The following is a 26244-nucleotide window of genomic DNA, read 5'->3' on the forward strand; positions in this document are numbered from 1 at the left end:
CTCTCTATGATTCACGCCGAGGGGAGGGCCTAGGAAAAATTTTTTGAGGCGGGGGGAGGGCCTAGGAAAATTTTTTTTGACCTGGGGGGAGGGCCTAGGAAAAATTTTTTTACGCTACCCCCGGACGACCGGCCCCCCCTCCCCGGTAAATATCGTACAGTCCCTTAGACGGTGGAAAATCCTCCTCGGACCCCCCGCTGAAGGATCGCACGATAGGGTCCGAGGTGGTAGTGACGACGATTCGAGGGTTACCGTCGTGCGACTAATTTTGATCGTGTTTAGACGGTGGTAAAATACCGTCGCCGGCAACATCTTGACGATAAACATTCGTACGACTATCGAACCGTCGTCAGTCTAAAGTGCCCCTAAGAACCACCGCCCGCCCACGCAACGTCCACCGGCGGTTCGGTGATATATGGACTTGAACTTCCAGTCAACCGCACAACTTAAAAACAGGTTATCCACTTTTTCAGTCATTTAAGTTTGATCAAACCCACATGGAACCCACTACACCACTTCAAAAGTTAAAGCACAACATTTGAATTTACTGCGATACTTGTAGATAGAGACATGAAAGACATTGTAGAAAAGGTAGTATAACGTTATATATTATTCCTGTCTTGGTTTTAAGTGTTTTATCACTTTTTCGAGTCCATAGTTTGATCAATCCCACATGGAACCCACTACACAAATTGAACTTGAGCACGCCACTTGAATTTACTGGGATACTTGTAGATAAAGACATGAAAGACATTGTAGAAAAGGTAGTATAACGTTATATATTATTCCTGTCTTGGTTTTAAGTGTTTTATCACTTTTTTGAGTCATTTAAGTTATCAAACCCACATGGAACACACTACACAACTTGGACTTGATCACGACACTTGAATTTACTGGGATACTTGTAGATAAAGCCATTTTGGAAACGTAGTAGAACTTTATATATCATTCCTGTCTGGGTTTTAAGTGTTTTATCACACCAGGATAACACAACTTGAGTTTACCATAAATATCTCAACGCGCCTCGGAAATCTGCGTACTACTGCGGTTGAAGTGCCGCGGTCGTAAACAACATGTCCAAGGCCAAGTCGAAAGTCGATGCTACTGATACATCTGGATTTTTAAGTACTTTATCACATGCACACCGGGATAACACAAGTTGAATTTGCCATAAATATCCCAAACGCGACGGAAAATCTGGGCCCTATTACGCGTATGTATACGTGTGAAGTGTGGCAGTCGTAAACAACTTGTCCAAGGCCAAGTTGAAAGTCGATACTACTGATACATCTGGATTTTTAAGTGCTTTATCACACCAGGATAACACAAGTTGAGTTTGCCATAAATATCCCAAACGCGACGGAAAGTCTGGGCCCTATTACGCGTATGTATACGTGTGAAGTGTGGCAGTCGTAAACAACATGTCCAAGGCCAAGTTGAAAGTCGATACTACTGATACATCTGGATTTTTAAGTGCTTTATCACACCGGGATAACACAACTTGAATTTGCCATAAATATCCCACCACGCGAAATCTGGGCCCTATTACGCGTATGTATATATACGTGTGAAGTGTGGCAGTCGTAAACAACATGTCCAAGGCCAAGTTGGAAGTCGATACTAGCGCTAAGACCAACTCAAGTTTGGTTTACAACATCTTTGTTCTTCTTACGTTTTGTACTTCATTTGTATTGGATTTTCTTGTATCAATCTATGTGTACTTTTGTTACTTAGTGTTATACGTCCTTGTCACTTGAGTGCGCTACCACTTTGTGTTGTATAACGTTCCTCAATGTATGAATAAAAAGGTTGTTTTGAGGTAAATTTTGTCACACAGATTGCACTTTTGACCTCTCGTTCAGGCGTTGACTTGTGTCGGTGTTGTCAGCCCTGACAAGTGTATTTAGAAGTGTAGCGGGCGTGACCGAAGCGGTGTGTTGTGGGGCGGCACGTGCTTTCCTTTGTTGTCCGTGTGTTGGTGTACACTTCAAAGCATCGCGTCCATTCTTCAGTGCGCCAGCCCGGGCTACGGACCGCTTTCGCCGTGGCTGTGCAGCGCAGGGAGCTAGCTAGTGGACTTTGTACCGGCTTCGTTTGTTGTATGTTTTACCTCGGTTTTACAGTGTTTTTACTGCGTTTGGTCGTGGGTTACACCGTATAATACTCTACCCGTGATATACAGTATACTGTGACGTTGCACTGAAATCTGAGGGCTTGCTATCGCGTTGTTCCAGACCGTTATACGCTACTGCGGAGGAGATATACCGCATCGAACGGGCTGTGCCGCAAGCTACCATATCTGCGTTCACGGAATAATTTGTGCACAGCACAGTCAGCCTCCCACCGGAAGTACAGAGCCAGGGATTCCGGAAGCACAAGCGGGCTGACAAAATTTTCATCTCATTTCAGTCAGAGCAAAGCGAGAGCTGTCAAGTCAATTTTCCATCCGGGCCACCGTGCTGAAATCTACCGCCTAGTACACAGACAGACGCCCGCCCGCCCGGCCTTTTAAATTCCCAGCGGACTTCCATTGAACCACAACAACAACCGTACGTCGAGCAAAAAGATGAGCTCCCGGCTTCGCAATCCTTTCCGTAGCGCACAGGGTAAGTCCCCTCCCTTCAATACTAGTAAATTATTTCCAGCATCTATTTCTGGCTTGCAGTGTAAATCACCATAATCAAATGGCTACGTATAGCCATGCAGGAGATGCGTCGTTCGATAGTATCAATGACAAGGGTTAGGCTTACTAAAATTGACAGGCTGTCAGAGCTAACGTTATAAGCGGGTGACTCGCTGCTAGCTACTAGCTGACTGCTTTGTGTTTTATCTGTATCTACAGACCGCATCCCCGATCCTGATGCAGCTATGGCGCATCTTCGACCCGCTGTGCCGCCCAAACCGAAACAGGTATTTCCATTTTAGTAGTATTTAAAAACCTTCTAGTAGTAACCGTTATGGTATAATCTGTACTGTAAAGGGATGCTGGACTCGGTAGTGCGAAGGATGTCTATTTTTAGCGGGACAGGGAGAAGGACATGATATAGGTTCTGTTACCTCCCCCGGCATGCATATGGGTCGTCCGCACCATTACTCTAGCATCGTGTGTCCTCCTTTGATGCCTGCTGCATGTTGTGAATATCCTATATGTAGTCAGCCGGTAGAATTCCCAAGCTTGTGTCTCTGTGTTACAAGCAGTCACAGTAAATACAACTCGTGACAACATACCTACATTGTACCTACCTAGTCCCATGACCGACACTGCTGGTGACAAAATACAGGATCATACAGCGGTCAACGAAAGCTAGACCGAACAGTCAGAAATAACATTCGCTTAGCTGTGTGTGTGTAAATCTTCCCTCCCTCTTCTCAACCAACAGAAAGATCCTTTCAAAGCTTAAAGAATTCAATCACTGACTGTTTGCCGGTAAACAACAAGCGCAGAGTACTGACAGCCACCAAGTGCAGACCTTAGCCTTAAGGCTTGCGCTAGACGTACAGATATTTTCCCAACATTTTTGTGGGGCCGCGGGATTTGTTACCGACCGTGTTATCCTGTGTGAAAACCTGCTTCCCCCTGTACTTAGTGATTGGCGAGTGATTGATCCCAAAAGGTAGAAAATACGGTAGGAAGAACCAGGGCTCGAAATACTGGGTGCATGTGCACCTTAGTGCACCCAAATTTGGAGCTGTGCCCCAATTATTTTCTGTGGGTGCACCAGTGCACCCAAATATTTTCTTAGCTTTAATGTATGTAAAGATGTTAAATGTATATTAGTATTATTCTTTTATTAAAATATCTGTATCAGAAAAAATGATACAATCATTGTTATAGTACTTTTCTTGAAATAAAGCATAATATTATTATATTTTTTTGCAGGCATTCTACTTATATTATCTTTAATATCTTATAAGTTATATGGCCAAGGTGCACCTAAAACATTTTTTGTGCACCCAGTTTTTTTAGGTTGGGTGCACCAGTGCACCTACTTTCCCAAAAAATGAATTTCGAGCCCTGCTGGTAGAAGGTATGTTAATGCAAACCAGAACCGTACAGTGTTAGCTTACAGCAGTGTAGTGTAGTAGTGGTTGTGGAAATGGACAAGTGGAAACCAGCCGTGAAAATAACAACCCAATCCTGTCAAAAATACAGGACATCCAATTATACCGTTCAGTTCTTATCACACACTCCAGCAAAATCAGTACTAACCATATATAGATGGCCTGTGTCTTCTGCATAATTGGTTCAATATGCATAGAGATCTATGGGTTGATTTTAAACCATATAGAACACATGCAGGGAACACATGGGAAAGCGATAGGTCCAAAATGAAACGTTTTTAAATGAAACCAATTTAATTTGTCAGGCTTTCTCTTAGTGCTAGATTCTCCAACTGCAAGATGGCTCCTGTTTTTCTGTATTTTCTCAATTTCTGCATGATTGGTTCAGTATGCAAACCACAGAGAATCCCTTGGTAGACTGATAGGTTCAGAATGAAATGTCCAATTTAATTTGTAAGGCTCTCTCTTACTACTAGTATTAGGTCCTCCATTGCAGTAACCATAATAGTCAGACGCTCTGTGGTTTCTGCATAGATTCTAAACCATACAGAACACATGGCAAAGCGATAGGTTCAGAATGAATCGTCCAATTTAATTTCTTACCACTAGTGCTAGATTCTTCATTGCAAGATGGCTATCACCTATTTTTCTGTGTTTTCTGCATGCAATGTAGCTTAATATATATAGGTTTGGGTTGATTTTAAACCACAGAGAATGCCTGGGAAAGCGATAGGTTCAGATTGAAATGTCCAATTTAATTTGTCAGGGTCTCTCCTCCTACTAGTACTAGTAGTACTATTAGATCCTCCATTGCAAGATGACTATCACAAACCATATATAGACAGACGCTCTGTGCCTTCTGCATAATTGTTCAGTATGAACATACATGTAGAACCCCCGGGAAAGCAATAGGTTCAGAATGAAATGTCCAATTTAATTTGTCAGCCTCTCTCCTCCTACTAGTACTATTACTAGTATCAGATCCTTCATTGCAAGATGGCTATCGCTAGTTTTTCTGGGCCATCTGGGATGTGTTTATGTGCTGTGAGAAAGGGCCCACTTGGGTTAATGACATTAGTATGTAAACCATGGTGGAAGTTCTGGAACCATTAAACGTTAGGCATGAAATATACAGGATGTCAGGTCGGATCCTTTGTTTAGGTTTTCTGCTGCATATGGAGAATAGGGATGGTTCATTTTTATACAGGGGTGGGTCTGGCCTTGGTGCTAATATTAAAATCTGCACGGTACAACCATTGTGATGAAAGGTACTGCAATATTTCACATTTTTTGTTTGTTTTTTGTTCAAACAGACAGCGCACAAACGACAGCGCACAAACAGCATATACTTTAGGTATCGTAAATACCATACAGGAGAGCCGAGATGTCCTAGTTTCCACGCATAAATTAGAGGGTTATTTTATTGTGCACCTACCAATGTACAGCTAGAAGGGTATGTAGAGGCTTTTATTGGGAGTTCAATTGCGAACTTGCCTCTTTTACAGTGATTGACATAAAACATATAAAAAACCAAATACTGTATACCAACTATCGTATAAGAGACTTTTCTTCCTAACAGAAACACATGACTTGTGTATTCTACCCCAAGACAGATAAAATTCCAGGTAGCAACTGGTGTTTGTTACAATGTATCGCCCTGCCTATGGGACGACATGAGTATCATATTACAGTATGTCGGTATCCGTCTATCGTGACAGACAGCGCTATATGTAGCGAAACAAAATCAGGGTCAAGTGGACAGTCGTGCCTGGAAGGGGGTCGATATGTCAGCTATTTATTTATAGTTATGTTGCCTATTTATTCGTAAACAACCAGTTTATGAATAATAGAAGATGGTTGTCATTGTATTTTTGCCCCAAGAAAAGTCACTTTTCTGATTATGCAAATTCATAGTACTTAATATAATTCTTTGATGTTGTTCTCTGTGTCTTATACTTTATGAAGTTCAAGGCTGAACTAGGTTAGACTGGGTAGACTACTTCTCGTGTCTTGTTTCATTTGATCCACCCATTCACCTGTTTAATGGTTCATCCCCACAACAGGATGTCAGTGAGGAGTCTGTCAGCAGATGAGATCTGCTGGAAATGGGATTATACTCCAGGCTGGCTGGGAGTGGGCCAGGGGTGATACACAGCTTTGTGTGGTTTATTTTTAATGGGATGTACGGGAAGGGCCGGAAAATACCTGATAAGACTCTGAGCCTTGTCAGCAGTGGTAAGAGTTTATGTGGAAAAGCTTGAGAGGGTCACCAACCATCTGTGATTTGTTGCCTAGAATCCTTGGAGTCGAACAATAATTTTATAATAATAGCAGATTGATATGGTGGATTATTATTAATCTCACCAACCATACATGTACAGTGCTTCCTCCCCCCAAAATAAATGCCTCCGCACCTAGAGGGTCTGCATATGATGTTAACATTACTCTCCAAGCAGAGGTTGGTGGTGAAGACATTTTCTGTTTCTACATTGGTCGGGGTTAGTGTCAGAAAATGGGGAATATGATAAAAAGGTCAGAGTCTTCCCCACCAACCTTTGCTTGGAGAGTACTACGTAGTAGCTACACTAACATCCCCGGGACAGACTACTACTGACCTGCCCCCTGTATGGGCCCTATGGGAGTTTCCAGTAGGCCCCTGTATGGGGCCAGACTGTGGGTTGTACCTACAGTATATTCCCTCATGTAGGGCCTGGCCCAGCTGATGTCCCATTCCCAGGGTATCACAGCCATCTCATTCCCAGGGTATTCCAGTTACCATGGCAACAAAGCCCCCCTTGATTCCACTTTATACAAATATTACCTCATCAGGTATGGTACATGTACCTGGTCTGTGTATTGGTTGTCACTGCTGTGACATACGCAATATGGGAGAGATTTAGACATTGGAAAAATGCATTGTCTTGGCGGGGTTTGCCCCACTATGATGAAATCGATAATAAAACAGTATGTCTCTTTGTTACATGTGATATTATTAAAGGCAATTCTTTGTCTGGCGTAGGGTTAGCTAAGGACAAAGACAGCCATGATGTATGCAGCAAAAATTATTAGGTTTAATGGTTTGCATTTTGAAGCAATCATAAAAAAAACGAGATTTCATTTTCAACCAATCGTTTACATCACACTCATTCAATTGAATCATGAAAATATGAAAATATCATTTACCAATGACACATGGTGACCTATGATATTGACCTTGTTTTAGCATACAAATTATGTTAGAAGCTGTATATTGAGTTTGCATTTTCTGGAAGTGAATCACATGTTACATGATGTTTATGAGTGATTCATAATATCTATTGTTTTTACTAGTATTTTAGATACTGTACCTTTCTTTTTCATCTCTTTCATTGTGTATGATTTTCCTTACATTCTCGATGGCCATTTTTTGTGTGTTCCGCAAGATTTACAACCTTAATTAAAACATACAGAAACATCTTTTGGTGACCTTTTGTCCTTGAATTTTACTACTTGAGCTCCGACTTGGCTTTATCTCTTTAACTTCCTGCTTGATTTCCCCAGTGACCTTCCTAACTCCAAATGAATTGACCTTGAATCCAGACCTAAATTGAAATTTTGCTTTGCTTGCACTAAGATCTATACTAATGAAATTACGTTTCTCTTTCTTGCCTTTTAGGTAAATTATGTATTCCTGCATAACATTGCATTATGTCAGCTTAAAGCTTAAAAGGTAAAGAAGATTTTTAAAGACCTATATGTACATGTACTTTGTCAAATAACTCATTACTTTTCTTGCCTTGAGGTAGATTATGCATTTATATGTAATGTTGCATAAGTTGACTGGAAAGGTAAAGAAGAAATTTAAAGGCCTCTCTGCCTACTTTGTCAATTACGTTAAGTTGACTGGGAAAAAAATTAAAGGCATCTCTTTCTACTATTAAAAAATCAGTTCAGTTGATAACAGTACCTTTGCTAGGAATGTATTGGCCTTTCCTCTACTGACAAATTAATCAAACCAGGAGATTGTCTGGAAACCATTCAGTGGTAATCAATTAAGGCATGGGTCAGTTGGAAATATCTAGACTTGATACCTGCCAGATGTGTAATAATGTAAGCTGTTGTTTGGAGGTTCCAATGAGCCTTGTCTGTCTGTTTTCTATCAGGATCATGTTGTGTTGTGGGCCACAGAGAACTATTACACTGTTATCACAATACCAGAACATTGAAGTGATAATTTATAAGACATGAGGCCATGTTTAGTTAATTCTTTGGTTTGATGGCCGCCTATCTTTGTCCTGAGAAAATATTGTTGACAGAGTTTCCAATGAGCCTTGTCTGTCTGTTTTGTATCAGGATCATGTTGTGTTGTGGGCCACAGAGAACTATTACACTGTTATCAGCATGTGTAAGTGATAATTTAGAAGACATTAGGCCACATCTAGTTAATTCTTTGGTTTAATAGCTGCCTATCTTTGTCTTCAGAGAAAATGTTTGTTTAAGGATATATTTACTAGTATGTAAACAATGATGGTAAATTACTAGTAGATAATGTTGAGCATTGGTCATTAAAATGTTCTCTCCAAGGTCCAAGCAGAGGTTGGTGGAGAAGATTTTGACCTTTCTCTCATATGCCCTGAAAACGAGTAAAAAAAACCCCTCTGGACATTATATGAGACTTGGCCAACATTGCTGTGCCGGCATAAATTAATAACTATCCTCACAATTTTCGTCTAGTATTGCTTCAAGTTTGGTCATGTAATTACCTTCGCCAAGAATTGGAGAAGGTTATGTTTTCCTGGCCGTGTGTCTGTCTGTCTGTCTGTCTGTCAACAGCATAACTCGAGAAAGCTTAGATGGATTATCTTGATATTTGGTAGGTGGGTAGGTCTTGATGAGAGCTCGAACTGATTAGATTTTGGGCCCCCTGGCGGCTTGTCATGGTACTGCAGCTGAACTTCCGGTTTTGATATCTCATGATCTAGACAAGCTAGGGTGACGAAATTTGGATAGCAGGTAGCTCTTGTGCTGGGGAAGAAGTGACGTGAGTTTGGGCCCCCTAGCAGCTTGCTCTGGAACTACAGGGGGGTTTAAAGGACAAATGTTTAAAGGAGGATAACTCAAGAACCGATTGATGGATCATCATGATTTTTGGTATGTAGGTAGCTTGAGTAATGCTTGACATAATGATATTACAATTATGCAAATATGGATGTAATTTGCATAATTAATGAGGAAATTCTATTAATCAGCTGCATTCCATGATAGGAAGTTCAAGCTTGCGACATATGTTATTAACAACGAGAGAAACACAGGCAGATATCGATTATGCAAATGAAGACTTAATTTGCATAATTAATGAGAAAATGTTATAATTGCATAGTGGTAACTGCCTGGAATTTTATACTTGGGGTGTTTGAAGTTTAGTGAAGGTGAACATAATTTAACATAACTTATTCAAATAAGGACCACATTTGCATAATATACTAGTATGAGGAAATGCTATAATGGCATTCTTTGTTAAAATAAGACTGTTGGTGGAGATTATGATCAACAGATATAATTCATGCAATTGCGGATCCTATTTGCATAATCAGGGGGATTAATACATTGTATATAAGTTCTTATTCATAAAAGCTAACATCATTTGGCGAAGGTATGAGATCGTGGAACTCTAGTTTGACCTTTGATAACAATTCTAAAGAATCGTCACAGTGGTATACTACAAGTTAAACACTTCCACATCTTGTCTTCTGTTCTAAAATCGGTGTTTTTATTTGAAGCCCTGCTGTCTGTGCATGCACAAAAGTTGAGTTAATTCACTTTTGGGCATTACTTCTTAAGACAGTTTCACAGTTAGATACTTCTACATTCTGTCTTCTGACTTTGTCTTGAAATTGGTGTTTTCGTTTGTAGCTCTGCTGTCAGTGTTGAGTAGTTCACTCTTGGAGATCGGGCTCTGGTTTAGATGAAGTGGGTGTTAGAACATCTGGTTTTACACTTGGAAGTGAACTTCTCTCTGAACAGGCCAAGGGGGTCATGTGGGGTCAAGGGGCTGAAAGGTTTACTACTAATACCAGGGAAGTCTGGTTTTCATGGGCTGGGGCCAGTAAATTTCTAAGTAAGTGGAAAGAAATGTGCCCTTTTTTATTCTCTTGAGTTAAAGAGCTTGGTGTGTTATAAAATTAAGCAGAAGGTTATGTCAGCTAAACAAATACGAATACAGACACAGCAAGGGTTGGCACAAGAGGAAAATATGTTGTCATGTGAAATATGTCTCACTGGTTAGTCTTAAAAGTCTGACATATGCTTTTATTTTAGTTTTAGTACAAATTTTAGACTTAGGAATGTTTACCATCATAATTATAAATCATCATCAATGACAACCAGTTTTTCATTATTATTGCCTTCAATGTGTACAAAACTTATATCGAAGGTTGGAAACATAAATTCCTTGACATGTCCTTTACACTGTTTTTGTGTGTTTGGTTTGGCAAAACAAACTGTTTAGACTGTAAGATATGGACAGCTTGCATTGTTTTCTTCTCAAATGTTCCGCTGTATTAGTTTCCCCTACATGTAACATTATACTACCCAAATAAGGGATGGACCTCCCAGAATTTCCAGTTTCCACAAGTTAGGCCACACCAATTTAATTTGTTGGCTCTCGGATTTGTTTCAGAAAAAATATGAAGCGACAGGGCAAAAAAAAAAAAAATAAGAATAGGTCTAGGCATCCTATTATAGGCTTAAATGCTACAAAATGAGCCATGAAGTCAACACAAAAGGCTGGGTTAAAATTTGAACATTGAATTTTGAACTTTTAATCAAACCACTGCAATGATACTTAATAGATGGGAAAACTGTAACAACTAGGAAGAAAAGGACTTTCCTCAACTGTTGGGGGGCAAAACATGAGCATTTTTCAGTTGATTCAGGACCAGAATCAATTTTTTTTTTTTTGCAAATCAGAAAAAAACGAATAGGCGAATTCGAGAACCAACAAATTAAATTGGTGTGGCCTTAAATGTCTCATCAGTTGACAGCCCTCACCTGGAAGTCACTGAAGTATTTCCTGTCGTTACTCCAACTCAGGAAGGCGATTCTTAAACATACCATTTGGGAACGACAAGAAAGTGCTACACAGGGCAGTTGTGGTTCTTGTTGAGGCCTTTTTCAACAAGAAGCACCATATATGGCATGTCTTGAAAGTTATTGAGGGCTGGATATACTGTAAATTACAGTTTTTTCACGGTACTTTTATATTTGTGGTTTTCGCGGTCATTTCTGTACCGCAAACTTATCATTACTGTGAAAAATAGTTTGCCGACTTTATTTTTGTTGCACCTACCGCCACTGCGAACATAACGTTATAGTTCTGGAAACATTTTTCTCAGACTGTGAACTTTTGCAGATTGCTACTATGAACATAATGTGATTTACAGTATATTCCTCCTCACACTCACAGCAAAAGGTTTGCCAATTTCGGTAAGACAAAAAAATACCTGACATTTATCAAGAGTAAGAAATATTAAGGTATAGCCTTGTGATCTCCATTCCTGATCACATTTTTTAAAAGTTTTTTCCATTCCTGTCGTAGTGATGATTTAAATGCCTTCCATGGACAAATATGTACTGATGGGCCCCATGCAAATATCCCACCTTCTTCTAATGTGATAATTGGTTGTTGAGAGGGTTGGCAAATACTTGCTGGTAGCCCGATGATGACCTGTGTAAATGTTTAACGGCGATATATTTGGCCAAGGGTTGGGGAGGGCTTGCTTGGGTTACTCTGTGTTGGTGTGTTACTTACAATATTGTCTCTGTTGTGAGAAACCCACTGTAACACCAGCTTTCTTGTTATAAGTAGATATATTTCCTATATATGTCAGTCAGTCTCTAGAGACTATGACTAACTGCGCAGGTCGAACAGGATGGCTCATTCCTATATACATGTACAAGACAAAACAGATTTGAGCCTGAAGTCATGTTACAAAAGTCTATATACATTGTATATTATATCGGCCTAGAGTTATTAAATTACAATAAATATTGTTTATGATAGTCAAGATACAATGTATATTGCAATTAGAGTTTCTTTTCTGAACACGGAGTAAATGATTTAAAGTTTATCTAAAGTTTATGTATCATTGCTAATAAATACAAATACAAAGTTGATGGTAGTAATGATAGTTTACAGTAATTTTCTCTACTCTTGAAGCTTTTTGTCTGCTGATTTCTGGAAAGTTACTCAAGTTGGTATTAAAGTTACCAGTGCCTACCCAACCATGTACTGCCATGCCTTGTTGACCAACCAAAACATTTTGACAGTTCTGGTTGACCTGTTATGTCATTCCACTGAAGACAAGTCCAGCTGACACAGAAATGTCAGAAGAAGAAAATTTGCTAATTTCCAAACTTTAGCATCTACAGAAAGAAATATTTGAAGTTTCGTTTTGATTTTCGTCCAGCATATTGTGAGAAATAGTGACAAGTTGCTGCACAGGTGCAGCTTCTCTCTGTCATTTCTGTAACTGCCCCCTGGCCTTAATGTTTGTTTTGATAGCTACAACACCCTACATGGGAGAAGACAGTAAAAGGACCTAGGGTCAGGCTCAGGGCAGGCAAGACTAGAAGGAGAAGGGTGGGGGTATGGGCTGTATATATTCTACCTCTAGCTATTGTGGTTTATGCTATCCTTGTTCAAAACCCTCCTCATATTAAAATTGAAAAGTGTCAAATATTGCTTTATTGCTAATCCTTTGTTAAAAAGCAGTTAGTTTTAATACCTGATGATCCTATTTCCCACTTCAAATGGAGACAAGATTCATTCAAACCACAAGCATAACAGGGGCATCTTCACTAGACACTGCCTGGAGTTATATGTGCAAAGGTTAGGTGTGTCAGGTCGTAAAATATGATATAACCAGCTGCCACAGCATGCTGGCATACTCGCTATACTCTCAAAGCAGAGGTTTGGGTTTTGGCTTATTTTTGGTGTGTTTTTTAGGCTTTTTTATCAGACTTTCTTTTTTTTGCACTGTTTTTGGGGGGTTGGCGTACAAAAGAACACAAAAGCAAAAAAGAAATTGTGATAAAAAAGCCTAAAAACACGCCAAAAATAAGCCAAAACCCAAACCTCTGCTTGGAGAGTAACTTGCTATACAATACAGAACCTCAGCCCTGTAAAGTGAAAGTGGTTCCCTAAACCAGGCTTTGTGGAGATTTAAATCATAGTCTATTACAGCAACAGGTGATGTCATGTGCCCCTTTGTTTTGACTACACTGCTATGCTAGTCTACAGTGTGATGAACTCAATTAACTCTCTGATAAGTAACTCCCTGTTGATGTATAACATTTCACTTTCTAGCCTCTAGTTAATATATTTCCAGGGAATACATGTCTCAAACAATTATCCTCACAGATAAGGTTTAGCACTCAACTAATAATGTTTTATAAAACATTTTCTTCAGACGGATAAAAGTTAAATCCCTTGCACCTTTTGAAAACTTGATTGATCTTGTTATGAGAAAACAGGGTTATCTTGTAGATACTGCTTCAATAAAACAAATTTTACCTCTTCACTAATAATGTTTTATAAAACATTTTCTTCAGACGGATGAAAGTTAAATCCCTTACCCCTTTTGAAAACTTGATTGATCTTGTTATGAGAAAACAGGGTTATCTTGTAGATACTCTTTAATGAAAAATATTGATATCCCAGTAAGCCAAAAACACCATAGCAAATGTCCAGACAGATCATAAACCTGTTCTACCTGTTCTGTAAATAAAAAATTGGCTGTCATCTAATGAAAAAAGAGGTTTAAATCTACACCACGGAAGCCTGACCTCTAGCTTTACCCAGGGATTTAACTAGTCGGGAGGTATTATAGTAGGTGGTTAATGATTAGTTATTATACACTGGGAACTTAGCAACCAACTGCAGGTCTTGGCTGGGCCAACGAGTTATTAATAGTTGGTGAGAAGGATGACCTCTCTAACCTTGGGTAAAACTAGGACAGGGCTTGTAATGCTGTACCTACAGGGTAAAACTGCTGTTCCAGTTTTGATACTACAGATCCTTTGTCCATTTTCAAGACAGTAGCTTTGGAATACGAGAACTTTTGCATCATGTACTGTGGAAACTACTTGAGTTATAGGATGCTGGTATGTGCATGTATAGTTGAGTTAAGTTTGGAACAACTGGGGTATGACTAGGGAGGAAAATTTAAATGGTGGTTTGAATTACAATGTATTTGATATGTGTAATGTTATAGCTCTTTACATGTGAGGTATGTCATGTATCTGTATCATGTTGCAACTGTTATGGATCATTGTATAATAGTTGTCATGTTTTTTAGCGGTACAATATATTAAATGTGTATTTTCCTTGTATTGATTGTATGTAGATCTAAAGTCTTTAATTGCAGTCTCAGTGTCTAAATAGTTCAATGCACACATACTTACTTTCGCTAGCCTGAATGTCAGCCTTTTTACTTTAAGACACTCAGGCTATTTTTTTGCACCTTCTGAGTTCTCTATTTCAGAAAAGATGGCTGACCTAAGGTGACTTTTAATAGTTTTATCCAGTTATCTTGTATATGTTTGTCTTAACCACAATAATGATCATTTTAACTCTCTGTTGTTTTTTGTATAATTATACAGGATCATACAGAGCAGGCAGGCCAGCTGATAGGGTTTGCCACCCTCCCCGACCAGGTCCACCGCAAATCCATCAAGAAAGGCTTTGAGTTCACACTGATTGTTGTAGGTGGGTGTGGCTTTAATACCATATGAAAAGCACCTAAAGTTATTTCAGGAAAGTAGAACTGAATTTGTAAAGTCAATTTTCTGGTCACTTTTTTTGGTAGTAAGTTGCAGTTGAAATGTGCTGTGAAATGGCAGTAAATGTCAATATCAGACAGATTCCTTTTCCAGAATATTGTTTTGTTTTTTGTAACCACCCTGCAATTACATTGGATGCCTTTAACTCCCAAACTATTGCTGCTGAACATTTGGTGAATCTTTGTATGTTTTCCAACTGCCATTGCCAAGTGCTTCAGGCAATACATACACTACCTTTTACTGGGAGAAAAAAGGAGCTGCAGCATCATTCATGGAATTCTGTGGTTTGTTTATGTCAAGCTGTGTCCTGCTGTGCTGGTTTGTCTGATGTGGCTTCGGGTTTTTAACCTGGTATGTTCTGGGTACTTAGCGAAGGCTCAATGATACCACCACATGTGAAGTATACGTTCTCAGTTTGGGATCAAAGCATTTCTTTAAAGTGATCACTTTACAAAGTGATTCTGAGAAAAAAAAGAATAGTAGTATAACATAAAAAATTAAAAATAACGAGTATCAGCCTAGCTGACTGTAAGTCGGTGTAATGTTCTGTTGCATTTGAAATAAGTAAATAGAAAGTTGAAAACAGATACAGAGAATTGAATATTATTATTATTGTATGTTAAGGTATGTTAAGTTCTATTTGAAAAGCTGTATCAGCATCTATTGTGCTAGGGAAAAATAGCAGTGCCTGTCATTGTTGAACATTGCTTGATACATGTAAGTTCGACAAAAGAGCCCAGGTGTAGAACACACTAGCACACCTGGCGTTATCTGTAGTGTACCTTAAGTCTACCTTAAGACAAACAGAGCACATGTACCGAATTCCTGAGCCAGTCTGTCACACTTCAAAGTTCAACTATGAACGTCTACTGTGTACCTATTGTTTACCTGTATAGTCTCTGCATAGAGCTGTGTACCGGTAAGCAGTACCTATTCTGTACCGGAAAAATTGATTAGGTATAGGTCCAAAATACCTAATCCCTCAGTACCGGTACTGTACCTAAACAATTTCACACCAATTTTATGCCTATTTGTGACCTCAAATGTGTAAATAGCTGGTTAACAATGGGTCCCTGTGTAAGGACAGTGTGTTCATGAAAACAAAAACACCTATATTTTATCTGAGCATTCGCCATAAACAAAGAATAAACCTTAACTATCAAGTTTATTTATGTTTTTTTTTGTTATTGAAGGAGTTCAGAAGAGCATATAAATTGGTCGAATTGTTCAGGTACAGGTTCAGGTCCGGACCTGTACCTAAACCTGTGTACCTGTACCTGTACCTGTACCTAAAATTTGTTTAGGTACACAGCTCTATCTCTGCAACTAAGTAACAGTGAAAACTATAGGTGTAACTATTTGACTAAGTAAAGAGGAATGCAGGACTTGCAACAAACACTAACATTGTTCTAAATGCCCCACATTCCTGAAGGCCATTACCCTTGTATAATTATGTCATACACAAACACACAATGACTTTGCTGATTTATAAGTAACATATTATACCTGGCAGAAACAGTTTGAAAGAAACATTGTTTAGTAAAAAAATCTATAGTAAGGTAATGATGAATGGTTTATTCAATATTTGACAGAAAAGCAAATGACAGTGTCACCAGCAACTTTTGGTCATCTGAATTCCACTGGAAATTACATTCAGTTTTTCTAAAATTCTTACAGGAAGTGTCTTAATTAAATCTATGTGTCATTTACGTAATGTTATTGTCTTTATTGTTCTAAGCTATAAATAATGACAACGTCAAATACTTCTGGGTCTACCAAACAAGGAACTCAAACTGCATTTTCATCATTAGAAAATCACAATCTGATTTTTGACCCTTTTTTTCTGAATGACGAAAACGACAATAGCACGCATTATACAGACGATTGGGACCCTGACGTAAACTTCTTAAGAAGCTTAGCAAACACTTCATGTCAGTACTATACAGAAAATTCATTTAATACTTTGTGCAACACGCTAACCCAGAGTGCATTTTCAATTCTACATTTAAATATTAGAAGCCTACCACGTCATCACGACCACTTCGTACATTACCTGTCCACCCTCCACCATGAATTTACAATTATTGGTCTCACTGAGACATGGCTGCAAGACACTACCGCATACTTGTACGATGTACCAAACTACACTTCATTACACAAATGTAGATCAGCTCGAATGGGTGGGGGGGTGTCAATACTGATACATGAGAGCCAAAAATTTATTGAGAGAAATGACCTTACAGTACAAGTTGAAAAAGAAGTTGAATCAATATTTATAGAACTCCCACCGTCACCATTAACAAAACAAAAAGGCGTTATAATAGGCTGCATATACCGGCCTCCAAACTCGGATATAAAAAACTTTATAACTTACCTTACACCAATCTTAGATGCTATTGATAAAGAAGGAAAAAACTGTTACCTAGTTGGTGATTTTAATCTTGATCTTTTAAAAAACGAAAGTCATTCATTAACTTCAGACTTCCTAAATAGTCTGTACTCGGTAAGCTTCTATCCAACTATCACCAAACCCTCAAGAATAACAGACAAAACAGCAACTCTAATAGACAATATTATGACTAACTCCTTATCTAATACACACACATCGGGTCTACTTGTCACGGACTTATCTGATCACCTTCCAATATTTTACATTATAAATTTTGAACACAACAGAGATGTAAACAAAGAAAATGAAAAACGCAAATGCAGAAAATTTACCAGGAGTAATATCGACAGATTTAAACAGGCATTATCAGATGAAACCTGGGACAGTGTGTATTGTACAGATACAAATGTTGCCTACACAAATTTCCTAAAAATCTTTTCTTCACATTTTGACAAATGTTTTCCACTTACGGCAATCTCAACAAAGCGTCACCTTGGCATCGACAAACCTTGGTTTACAACAGGGCTGCGTAAGTCATCCATTAGGAAAAATAGGCTATATAAGAAATATGTAAGGAATCCTACACCATTAATATTACAAAGATATAAAACGTACAGAAACAAATTCAATTGTCTGATTCGTATGTCAAAGAGAAAATATTACCAAGACCAATTCACAGCGGCATCAAATAATATAAGAAAGACTTGGAAAGTAATTAATGAAATTCTCAACCGGAAAAAAGGAACAAATAATCTTCCTACCAAATTCAGAGATATCTGATCCTAAAGATATAGTGGAAAAACTTAATGATTTCTTTGTCAACATTGGCCCGTCCTTAGCGAAAGAAATCGATATAACTGACCATTCACCCTTATCATATCTCCAAGACTCTAGATCCTATCCTCCTGTAAGTTCTTTTGAGGCTCCTACATCGACAGAAATTTACGACATAATCACCAATTTAAAAAATGCAGCGCCAGGACAAGATGAAATCAGTGCCAGTCTTTTAAAACAGATCGCTACAGAAATTTTAAATCCAGTAACACATGTATTCAAGACTTCTTTGGAAAGTGGTAAGGTTCCCTCTGAGTTAAAGTCGGCAAAGGTTATTCCATTACATAAAGCAGGGGATCCGTCCGTATTCACTAACTATCGCCCAATATCACTATTACCAGTCTTTTCAAAAATCCTAGAAAAAATCGTATATAAACGGATAGTGAGCCACATGGAAACTAATAATATCTTATACACCCACCAGTATGGATTTAGAAAAAAACACTCAACATATATGGCACTCTTGCAGCTCATCAACAAAATCACCGCAGCCCTTGAAAAGAATGAATACACCATTGGTATATTCCTTGACCTATCTAAGGCATTTGATACGGTAGATCATAACATACTTCATGAAAAACTTTTAAATTATGGGTTTGATGGGTCCGTCCTGTGTTGGCTGAAAGATTATTTAAGTAACAGAAAACAATTCGTCTCTAATGGAAACATCAATTCTTCTCAGAAACCCTTAACTTGTGGAGTTCCGCAAGGCTCCATATTAGGCCCCCTTTTACTCTTAATATATGTTAATGACTTAGCATTAGTATCAGATAAATTTTTTACTTTGTTGTTCGCAGATGATACAAACTTATTTACGTCACACAGTAATTTTGATACTCTATTGACAACGGTAAATGCAGAATTAGAAAAGGTCAGTCAATGGTTCAAGGCGAATAAGTTATCCCTTAATATAAAGAAGACAAGTTTTATTATTTTTTCTGGACCAAAAAAGAAGTATGATAAAGAAAAAGCCCACATATATATAAATAATAAACGTATCAATCAAGTAAACCACACTCGCTTTTTAGGAATACTTATAGATGAAAAACTTAATTGGAAGATACATATAGATTTGATTTGCAATAAGATTCATAAGAACATAGGCATCATTAGAAAAATAAAGACCCTCCTCCCACGAAGAATATTCATAACATTATACTACAGTCTAATATATCTGTATCTATCATACTGCAATTTCATTTGGGCGAGCACTTACACAACTTCAATTAAACCACTCTATCAACTACAAAAACACTTTGTTAGAATTGCAGCTAATACACACTTCACAGCACACTCAGCACCTCTGTTTCGTGAACTAAAAATCATAAGTGTATATGACTTAAACAAATTACAAATAGCCATTTTTGTTCATAAAATCGTTCATAATACCAATAGTTTACCAGATCAATTCAACACTTTTTTTACATTCAACTCAGACATTCACCAGCACAATACGAGACAACATAACCATTTAAGGCCGATCAAGACTAAATCTACACAAAAACAATTCTCAATAGCGTATAGAGGCCCCATTGTCTGGAATAAGTTAAGCCAACTGTTACAAAACTGCCAGTCAACTCCTGTATTTAAAAAACTTCTTAAAAACTTTTTCCTACAAAATCCCAGTACATCCACAATCTGATTTGTTTGTTTTCCTTGTTATTGTTAATATTTTGTTTTAATCGTTAATTCTTATGTTAATTATTTAATCAGTTTAATCTGTAACATGTACCTGAATTACAGGTATAAGACTTTTGTTTAATTTCGTTTTAGTTAGTTTATACACCTCAGTTATTATTTCTGTGTCTTGATTTTGTTTAATTAATCATTGTTTAATTATTTCATTGTTTAATTTTGATGTTTAATTTAAATATGTTTTGTCATAAGTTATCTTTGCTTGGGGTAGGCCTCTAGAAAAACCACCCAGGTTTCTGGCCTACCCCGCACATTCTTTGATTATTATTATTTGATTGTGTAATTGTTTTTAATATACGTGCAAATGGTAAATAAACAATAAACAAACAAACTGGATGACTTATTATACTATAACCAAAAATAACCAAATCTGTACAAAAGGTGGATTGTATATCATTGGTATCAAGGTGTAGCAATAAGGTATAGCAATATGGTATAGTAACTGATATTATATTTTTTTTTCTGTGTGTTGTATAGGAGAGACAGGTTTGGGAAAGTCGACCTTGATCAACAGTCTGTTCCTCACAGACCTGTACAAGGACAAGGTGGTGCCAACTGCTGAAGGTAAGACGTCTTCAGGTCATGGTTTCCATGGTTCTTAGATTCTACACTGCAGTAACCATTCTACTAATGTCCTGTAAGTCATATATTAGATATTGGATTTCTAAGAATTGATTGATAACTTCCAAAGACTAGTATCCCAATTAAGAGACTCTTTTTACACAACCAAGTGTTGTATTCAGCCGACGTTTCGGTGACCGTCTGTCACCTTCCTCAGGGCAATTCTGACTGGCTCACATTGCACAGCAGCACAGGTGTCGCTGCTATAGATGCATTCCCAAACATAAAAAAAGAGTCTCTTTATTCAGTGACTTACCAACCTTATGAAACTATTCACGAATACTGATGAAAGTATCACTTGTGAATTATGCTTTCTGTTTACTTTATTTTTCAGAGAGAATAAGCAAGACGGTAGAGATAAAGAAGTCGACAGTAGAGATTGAGGAGAAGGGAGTGAAGCTAAAACTGAACGTGATCGACACACCAGGGTTTGGGGACTCACTTGACTGTTCTGACTGGTGAGTTACCTTTATTACTGTTCTATGTATTCAGTAAGAGTTCAAAGTGTCTAATGTATTACTGCTGTGTCTTCCAGTAATGCATTTCAGTAACCTGTCTTAGCTGGAAAGTTAATCTATGTTGGTACAAGGACATCTGTATAATCTCCTCGGTGGGTAGAAGTTTTCATGAAACAAGTTTGAACTTTGTGTTGGAACGTTGAATTCTTCAACTATGGATTCTACCAACAGAAATAAGGTTTCATTTGAAATTTGAACTGTGATTCCCAACGCAATTTCATTTTTGTGTCGGAAGACTTGTCTCATACTAATCTGTCTGTCACTCATTTTCATAATTGAAATTCAGCCTGTTCAGCCAAAGATTTTACCATGGTCAATATTGACGGAAGGAGGCCATATGAGGATTGATAACTGTATTAAGCAGCTGACTTTCTTCTTTTGCCTGCAGCTGGAAGCAGGTGGCAGACTTCATCGAGGCGCAGTTTGAGCAGTATTTCCGAGACGAGAGCGGTCTGAACCGTAAGAACATCACCGACAACAGGGTCCACTGCTGCTTGTACTTCATACCTCCCTATGGACATGGGTCAGTATGCAGTTTTCACACATTTCTACCTGATTAACTGTCTGCCTGCTAGTGTTATGATGTTAGTACTTTTGTTCAACACAATCGACCGTTGCTCACCTAGAGTCTTCAGTCGCACATTCCTCAACCTTCTTCAACACCTTCAGGAGTGAAGTGATTTAACTACTCTAACAAGCACAGGATATGTGACATGAATCGTAATATCGGCCCCCGTCCCGGTTGAGTGTTGGCTGGTGGGTGATGGCTGTGCAACTGAAAATTTGATTGTGTTTAGTGGAAGTACTGACTTCATCTGATGAGCTTTCATGCTAATTTTCTGCCTGATTAACTACCTGTACCTGTACCCCATCCCATCCTCATGTTTAAGGGTCAGTGACCATGGAAGCCCTCATACAGTGTCCTACATTTGTATGAGCTTGACTATGCCACACAAATTCGATGTTACATTGTATGAGGGCATCTTTGTAAGCATTGACTTGAACCTGTCCCTTCCCCCCTGAAAAAACTTCTTCTGTCAAATGATGGGCACAATATTGAGCAGTTATGTAAAAGGAGATGGCATCTGGGATATTCTGTGAGATGTTGAACATCATGTATAAATACAGCTGTATATACTGTATTACTTAGTATTATTGTTGGAACAAAAGAAAAATAACTGTTGGTTGTTGTAGTAAAGTATCTGTGAGAAAAGTGCCCCTCCCCATGCCTGTTCTTCTAGCAGGGTCAGCGAGTGTCAAAGACCTTTCAAGTTACAAATATTTACCAAAGTTATACAGTTTCACGTGAGCGAACTCGAAAAGGGTAACAACTGACAACCTGCCTTAAACAAAGTCAAAAGTGACACGAAGACTTGACAAAGTGTCTTTCAGCGAGCCACAGTGTGTTGTGGTTTTGGGGCAGGCTGACATTTGAGCTGATTTAGTGGGAGCCAGTTGGTCTCTATGGCTGTTTTCCAAAGAACAGGGAACAGTGGCTTAAACGTAATACTTCAAGAAAGCCGAGGTGATGGAATTTGTGTCAAAGGCTCACTTTACTCCCTATGTTAGTCTAAAGCGTAAGCAGAGACAAATCTAGGCATTATGTTTCTGAGAAACCCTGGCAAAGCTTGTTAGTAAACACAAGACACCAAGGATCCGTGACTTGGAAACAGTGGGAGCATTTACGGATTCTTGATGTGCCAGCGGCTTTTCTGTTATTTCAAACTATGTGAATTATTTCAAGTGCATTGGTGAAGGTTAGACATCTAGGTAATATATGTAAGATACCCAAAAAACAGTTACCCAAGCAAATGGATATGATTCTGGAAACGGTCAGACATTTCAGGTAGCATCCACTACCTTTTGTCGGTGACACTGGAGAGTTGTCCCTAACTTAATTGCTTTTCTGGCCGTTTCCAAAATCACATCCAGTTGATTGAGTAACTGTTTTTGGTGTATTTCAGGTGCGGTTTTATGTGTTCTCCACCTTCAAAAACAAATTAAAATGTGTGGTTGTTTTTTTTCTCCAGGTTGAGACCGTTGGACAGAGAGTTCATGAAGCGGCTTCAGGACAAGGTCAACATCGTCCCTGTCATTGCCAAGGCCGACACCCTCACTCCCGCAGAGGTTAAAAAGCTCAAGGCAAAGGTAAATCATTTACAGCATACTTTACCTTTACCTAGCCCCATCCTAATGCCTGAGGGACTATGGTGGCATCCAGTGTCAGTCTCTTCCATTATTATGCCGAGGGGCAGCTACCTGTATACCAACTATGCCTGTAGATAAAAGTCTTTCAGTAGATTCCCAAGGTTTTGTTAGTCTACCTCCTTTATATCATTTTCAGATTGCAAGCAAAAGTATTTCAGGTCTACCAATTCCATGATCAGGAGATTCAATGAGAAAGAATGCCCCCTGTATATGAGTTGCAGTACTGCAACTAATCGTTGACTAACTAGAACACTTCATTGTGGTTGTGTAATAAGAATCTCCTTATTCAGTGACTTCCCAACCTGATAAAACTATTTACGGATGAGTTACCTATATTATAACGATTGTACCTTCGTTAATTTCCAGATTAATGAGGAGATAGAGAAGTGTGAGATAAAGATTTACCAGTTTCCAGACTGTGACTCAGATGAGGATGAGGAGTTCAAGCAGCAGGACGATGCTCTCAAGGTCAGACACGGTATTCTTTGTTTCAACAAAAAAAGACTGATATTATAGACTGCCGTAAAGCTACGGCCCCTATGTCCTGAATTGGCAAGATATTGTGAAAATTTTGGTGAAGTTTTTTCCGTGATCAAGAAGTTCTTCTTTAGCCATTGTACCTTTTCTTTCTGTCAGCTGTCATGTTGTCTGACTTCTCTGAATGATCTTAGGCAGTTTCTTCTATTTGTAACACAGTTTTGTTTCTCTGTGTGTTTTTGACCAGTGGGAGTACAGGGATCAGGTAAAATTTATTGGGAAGGATTGGCTGAACGATTGGCTTCATTCGGTTGACAATCTTTGGCTGGTGCACATAGAAAAAGCTACAAAATTGTGTTTGCATTCATATAATCAAATGCTTACCTGCAAAAATAGATGTGCTCTGTGCATGTATTGTCATGAGTTCCATAGAAGATGCATTTAGTAAATTACGTAGCAGTAGTCCATAGAAAGCAGCAGGAAACCAGAAGCGCAAAAGAAAAACCACAAGCACAACATATCTCTGAGTCAACTTTCTTGTGTCCCAACTGTGGCCGAGACTGCCATGCAAAGATCGGGCTGATTAGCCACACTAGACGCTGCTACCATCATCTTTTGAGATGGAAGGATGCCCACACAGTCCATAGACATAAAATTTAAGTGTTGAATTATCTTCATAAAGAATTGTTGTTTGTTGCAGGCGTGCATTCCATTTGCAGTGATTGGCAGTAACACAGTGATTGAGGTGAAGGGAAGACGGGTGAGAGGTCGCGTGTATCCATGGGGGGTGGTTGAAGGTAAGAACTTTATCATAACATAAACTTTACACTTTACTGAGCAGTCAGCTTTGCAGTCTTCGAGACTGAATTGTGTTGATTTGGCACAGTATATATTCAAACAGTGTCTTTTTGTCCTTTTTCACGACAGTGGAAAATCAGGATCACTGTGACTTTGTCAAGCTGAGAAACATGCTTGTAAGGTAAGGTCAATCATTACTGCGTGTAAGGTAAGGTTAATCATTGATGCATGTTATTATGAATATACTGGGAATGCTAAAAGGACAGCAGTGACTTCATACTGTCATAGGTCCTTGGTTGCAACTGGTGTGTGTGGTACAAAGAAGTGGAGGTGGAAAGGAGTGCCAAGCAATTCTTTGTCCTTGGTGCTGAATTGGTCATCCGCTGTTACATGTGCGATATTGTGTCAATTTTAGATAACTGTTAACTCATTAATACCATTATTGTTGCTAAAGGTTGATAACTTTCTTTGGGGCTGGCATTTGGCCAATTGTCTCTCTTACTTATAAGAGACTTGTCTTGTAAGTAAAAGTGCTGTCTCTCTGTCCACAGAACCCACATGCAGGACCTGAAGGACGTGACCAGAGATGTCCACTATGAGAACTACAGAGCACAGACACTGCAGAGAATGAACAAGGCTGTGTTCCAGAGAAAGTAAGTACAAGTTAGAACTGTAATGATAGTAACTGTTCCAAAGCTACATAGCCAGAAATCCATAGAAAGAAATTGGCATTGCTAAAATGTTGATGAAGGTTAGACATCCAGGTAATGAGATACAAAAGGAAATTGTTACTCATCGACAAGCTACTGGATAGATTTGAAAATTGTCAACTGAGAATTTCCTTGTGTATGCTATTACTACATGTAGTACTTTCATTGTGGTTTTGCCTTATTTCCACAATTCTAGGAGTCTTTCACAAAACTCATCTTTCCTGTAAGATATGTGTCAAACTAGCCTTTTCAAAATTGTTATCCATGCAAGTGATGAATGCTTTATTTCTTGTTCCCAGTAAACTGAAGCGAGACTCCAGCCCAGACTTTGCCAACGTCCAGGAGACAGACAGGATCATCCAGGAGAAGGATGAGGAGGTAGGGACTGTCAACAGAACAAACAAAAATTATTTCAGAGAATCAATGTACAGTCAAAACTGCAGAAGGCCACTGTGGGGATCAATAGGGACTGTCAAGAGAACAAATATTTTTTCAGAGCATCAATGTTCAGTCAAAACTGCCCTAGAACACCACTGGTCTACGTGGACAGGCATTCATTATAGACAGGAGTCTTTATTGCTTGTTTCATTGGCACCAAAAAGGTGGTCATATTGGTTAGGTAGGTCCATATGTAGAGGTGTTCATTTGTGTAGGTTTGACTTTATATCAATGGCTAGGTGGTTCATATGTAGAGGCAGCCACCTGTACATATTTCACTGTATTGCAGATGTAGCCAGGGTGCCATCATCCTCCATAGTTTCCACCGGCTCCCTACCATGGTAGCCATCAAGGCATTAGGGAGCTGTCCGAAACCACAGAGGATGGCACCCAGGCTAGGCTAACATTGTAACACTGAAACCCTGTTCCTGTCCATTTGTTGCAGCTGCGGCGTATGCAGGAGATGTTGGCCCGTATGGAGCAGCAGCTCGAGGAGCAGAAACGTCAGTCCACTCAGACCACTCCTAAACACCAGCTCGTCATCTAGGCACGCTGTACAATGTAGGTAACATCTGCTTCTCTGTCAGCTAAAGTGGAACATACTTCGGATATTTTAAAATCAAACACACTAAAAAAAGAGTTTGCTACTCAAGGGAGCACTCCTAAACAACAC

The 26244-nt window shown here is 38.8% G+C and overlaps 1 protein-coding gene across 2 annotated transcripts; it reads left to right on the top strand.

The window, feature by feature from the left end:
• Positions 1-2000: 2000 nt before the first annotated feature.
• On the top strand, positions 2001-26123 carry LOC109487190 (septin-5-like). Of its 2 annotated transcripts, XM_019791171.1 has the most exons (15): positions 2001-2099; positions 2410-2606; positions 2843-2910; positions 14704-14809; positions 20279-20365; positions 20757-20880; positions 21329-21463; positions 22971-23088; positions 23515-23616; positions 23873-23890; positions 24326-24422; positions 24553-24604; positions 24975-25076; positions 25433-25511; positions 26017-26123. In XM_019791171.1, exons 2-15 carry the CDS (start codon positions 2567-2569, stop codon positions 26116-26118), a joined length of 1230 nt encoding a protein of 409 aa, XP_019646730.1. In that variant the 5' UTR covers positions 2001-2099; positions 2410-2566; the 3' UTR covers positions 26119-26123. The 2 variants fall into 2 exon arrangements, with proteins under 2 accessions (XP_019646730.1, XP_019646731.1); XM_019791172.1 differs by lacking the exon at positions 23873-23890 and having other exon boundaries at positions 2005-2606.
• The last annotated feature ends 121 nt before the right edge of the window (positions 26124-26244 follow it).

The sequence above is a fragment of the Branchiostoma belcheri genome, unplaced genomic scaffold, assembly GCF_001625305.1.
Source record: "Branchiostoma belcheri isolate BF01 breed outbred unplaced genomic scaffold, Haploidv18h27 scaffold86, whole genome shotgun sequence".
Classification (NCBI taxonomy): Eukaryota; Metazoa; Chordata; class Leptocardii; order Amphioxiformes; family Branchiostomatidae; genus Branchiostoma; species Branchiostoma belcheri.

What these genes read in the sequence shown, in the direction of transcription:
- LOC109487190 (XM_019791171.1), top strand. Translation starts at nt 2,567, where the DNA reads ATGAGCTCCCGGCTTCGCAATCCTTTCCGTAGCGCACAGG. An exon ending in TCACTTGACTGTTCTGACTG is followed by an intron (nt 20,881 to 21,328) that starts GTGAGTTACCTT and finishes TTTTGCCTGCAG; the next exon opens with CTGGAAGCAGGTGGCAGACT. An exon ending in CTGAGAAACATGCTTGTAAG is followed by an intron (nt 24,605 to 24,974) that starts GTAAGGTCAATC and finishes CTCTGTCCACAG; the next exon opens with AACCCACATGCAGGACCTGA.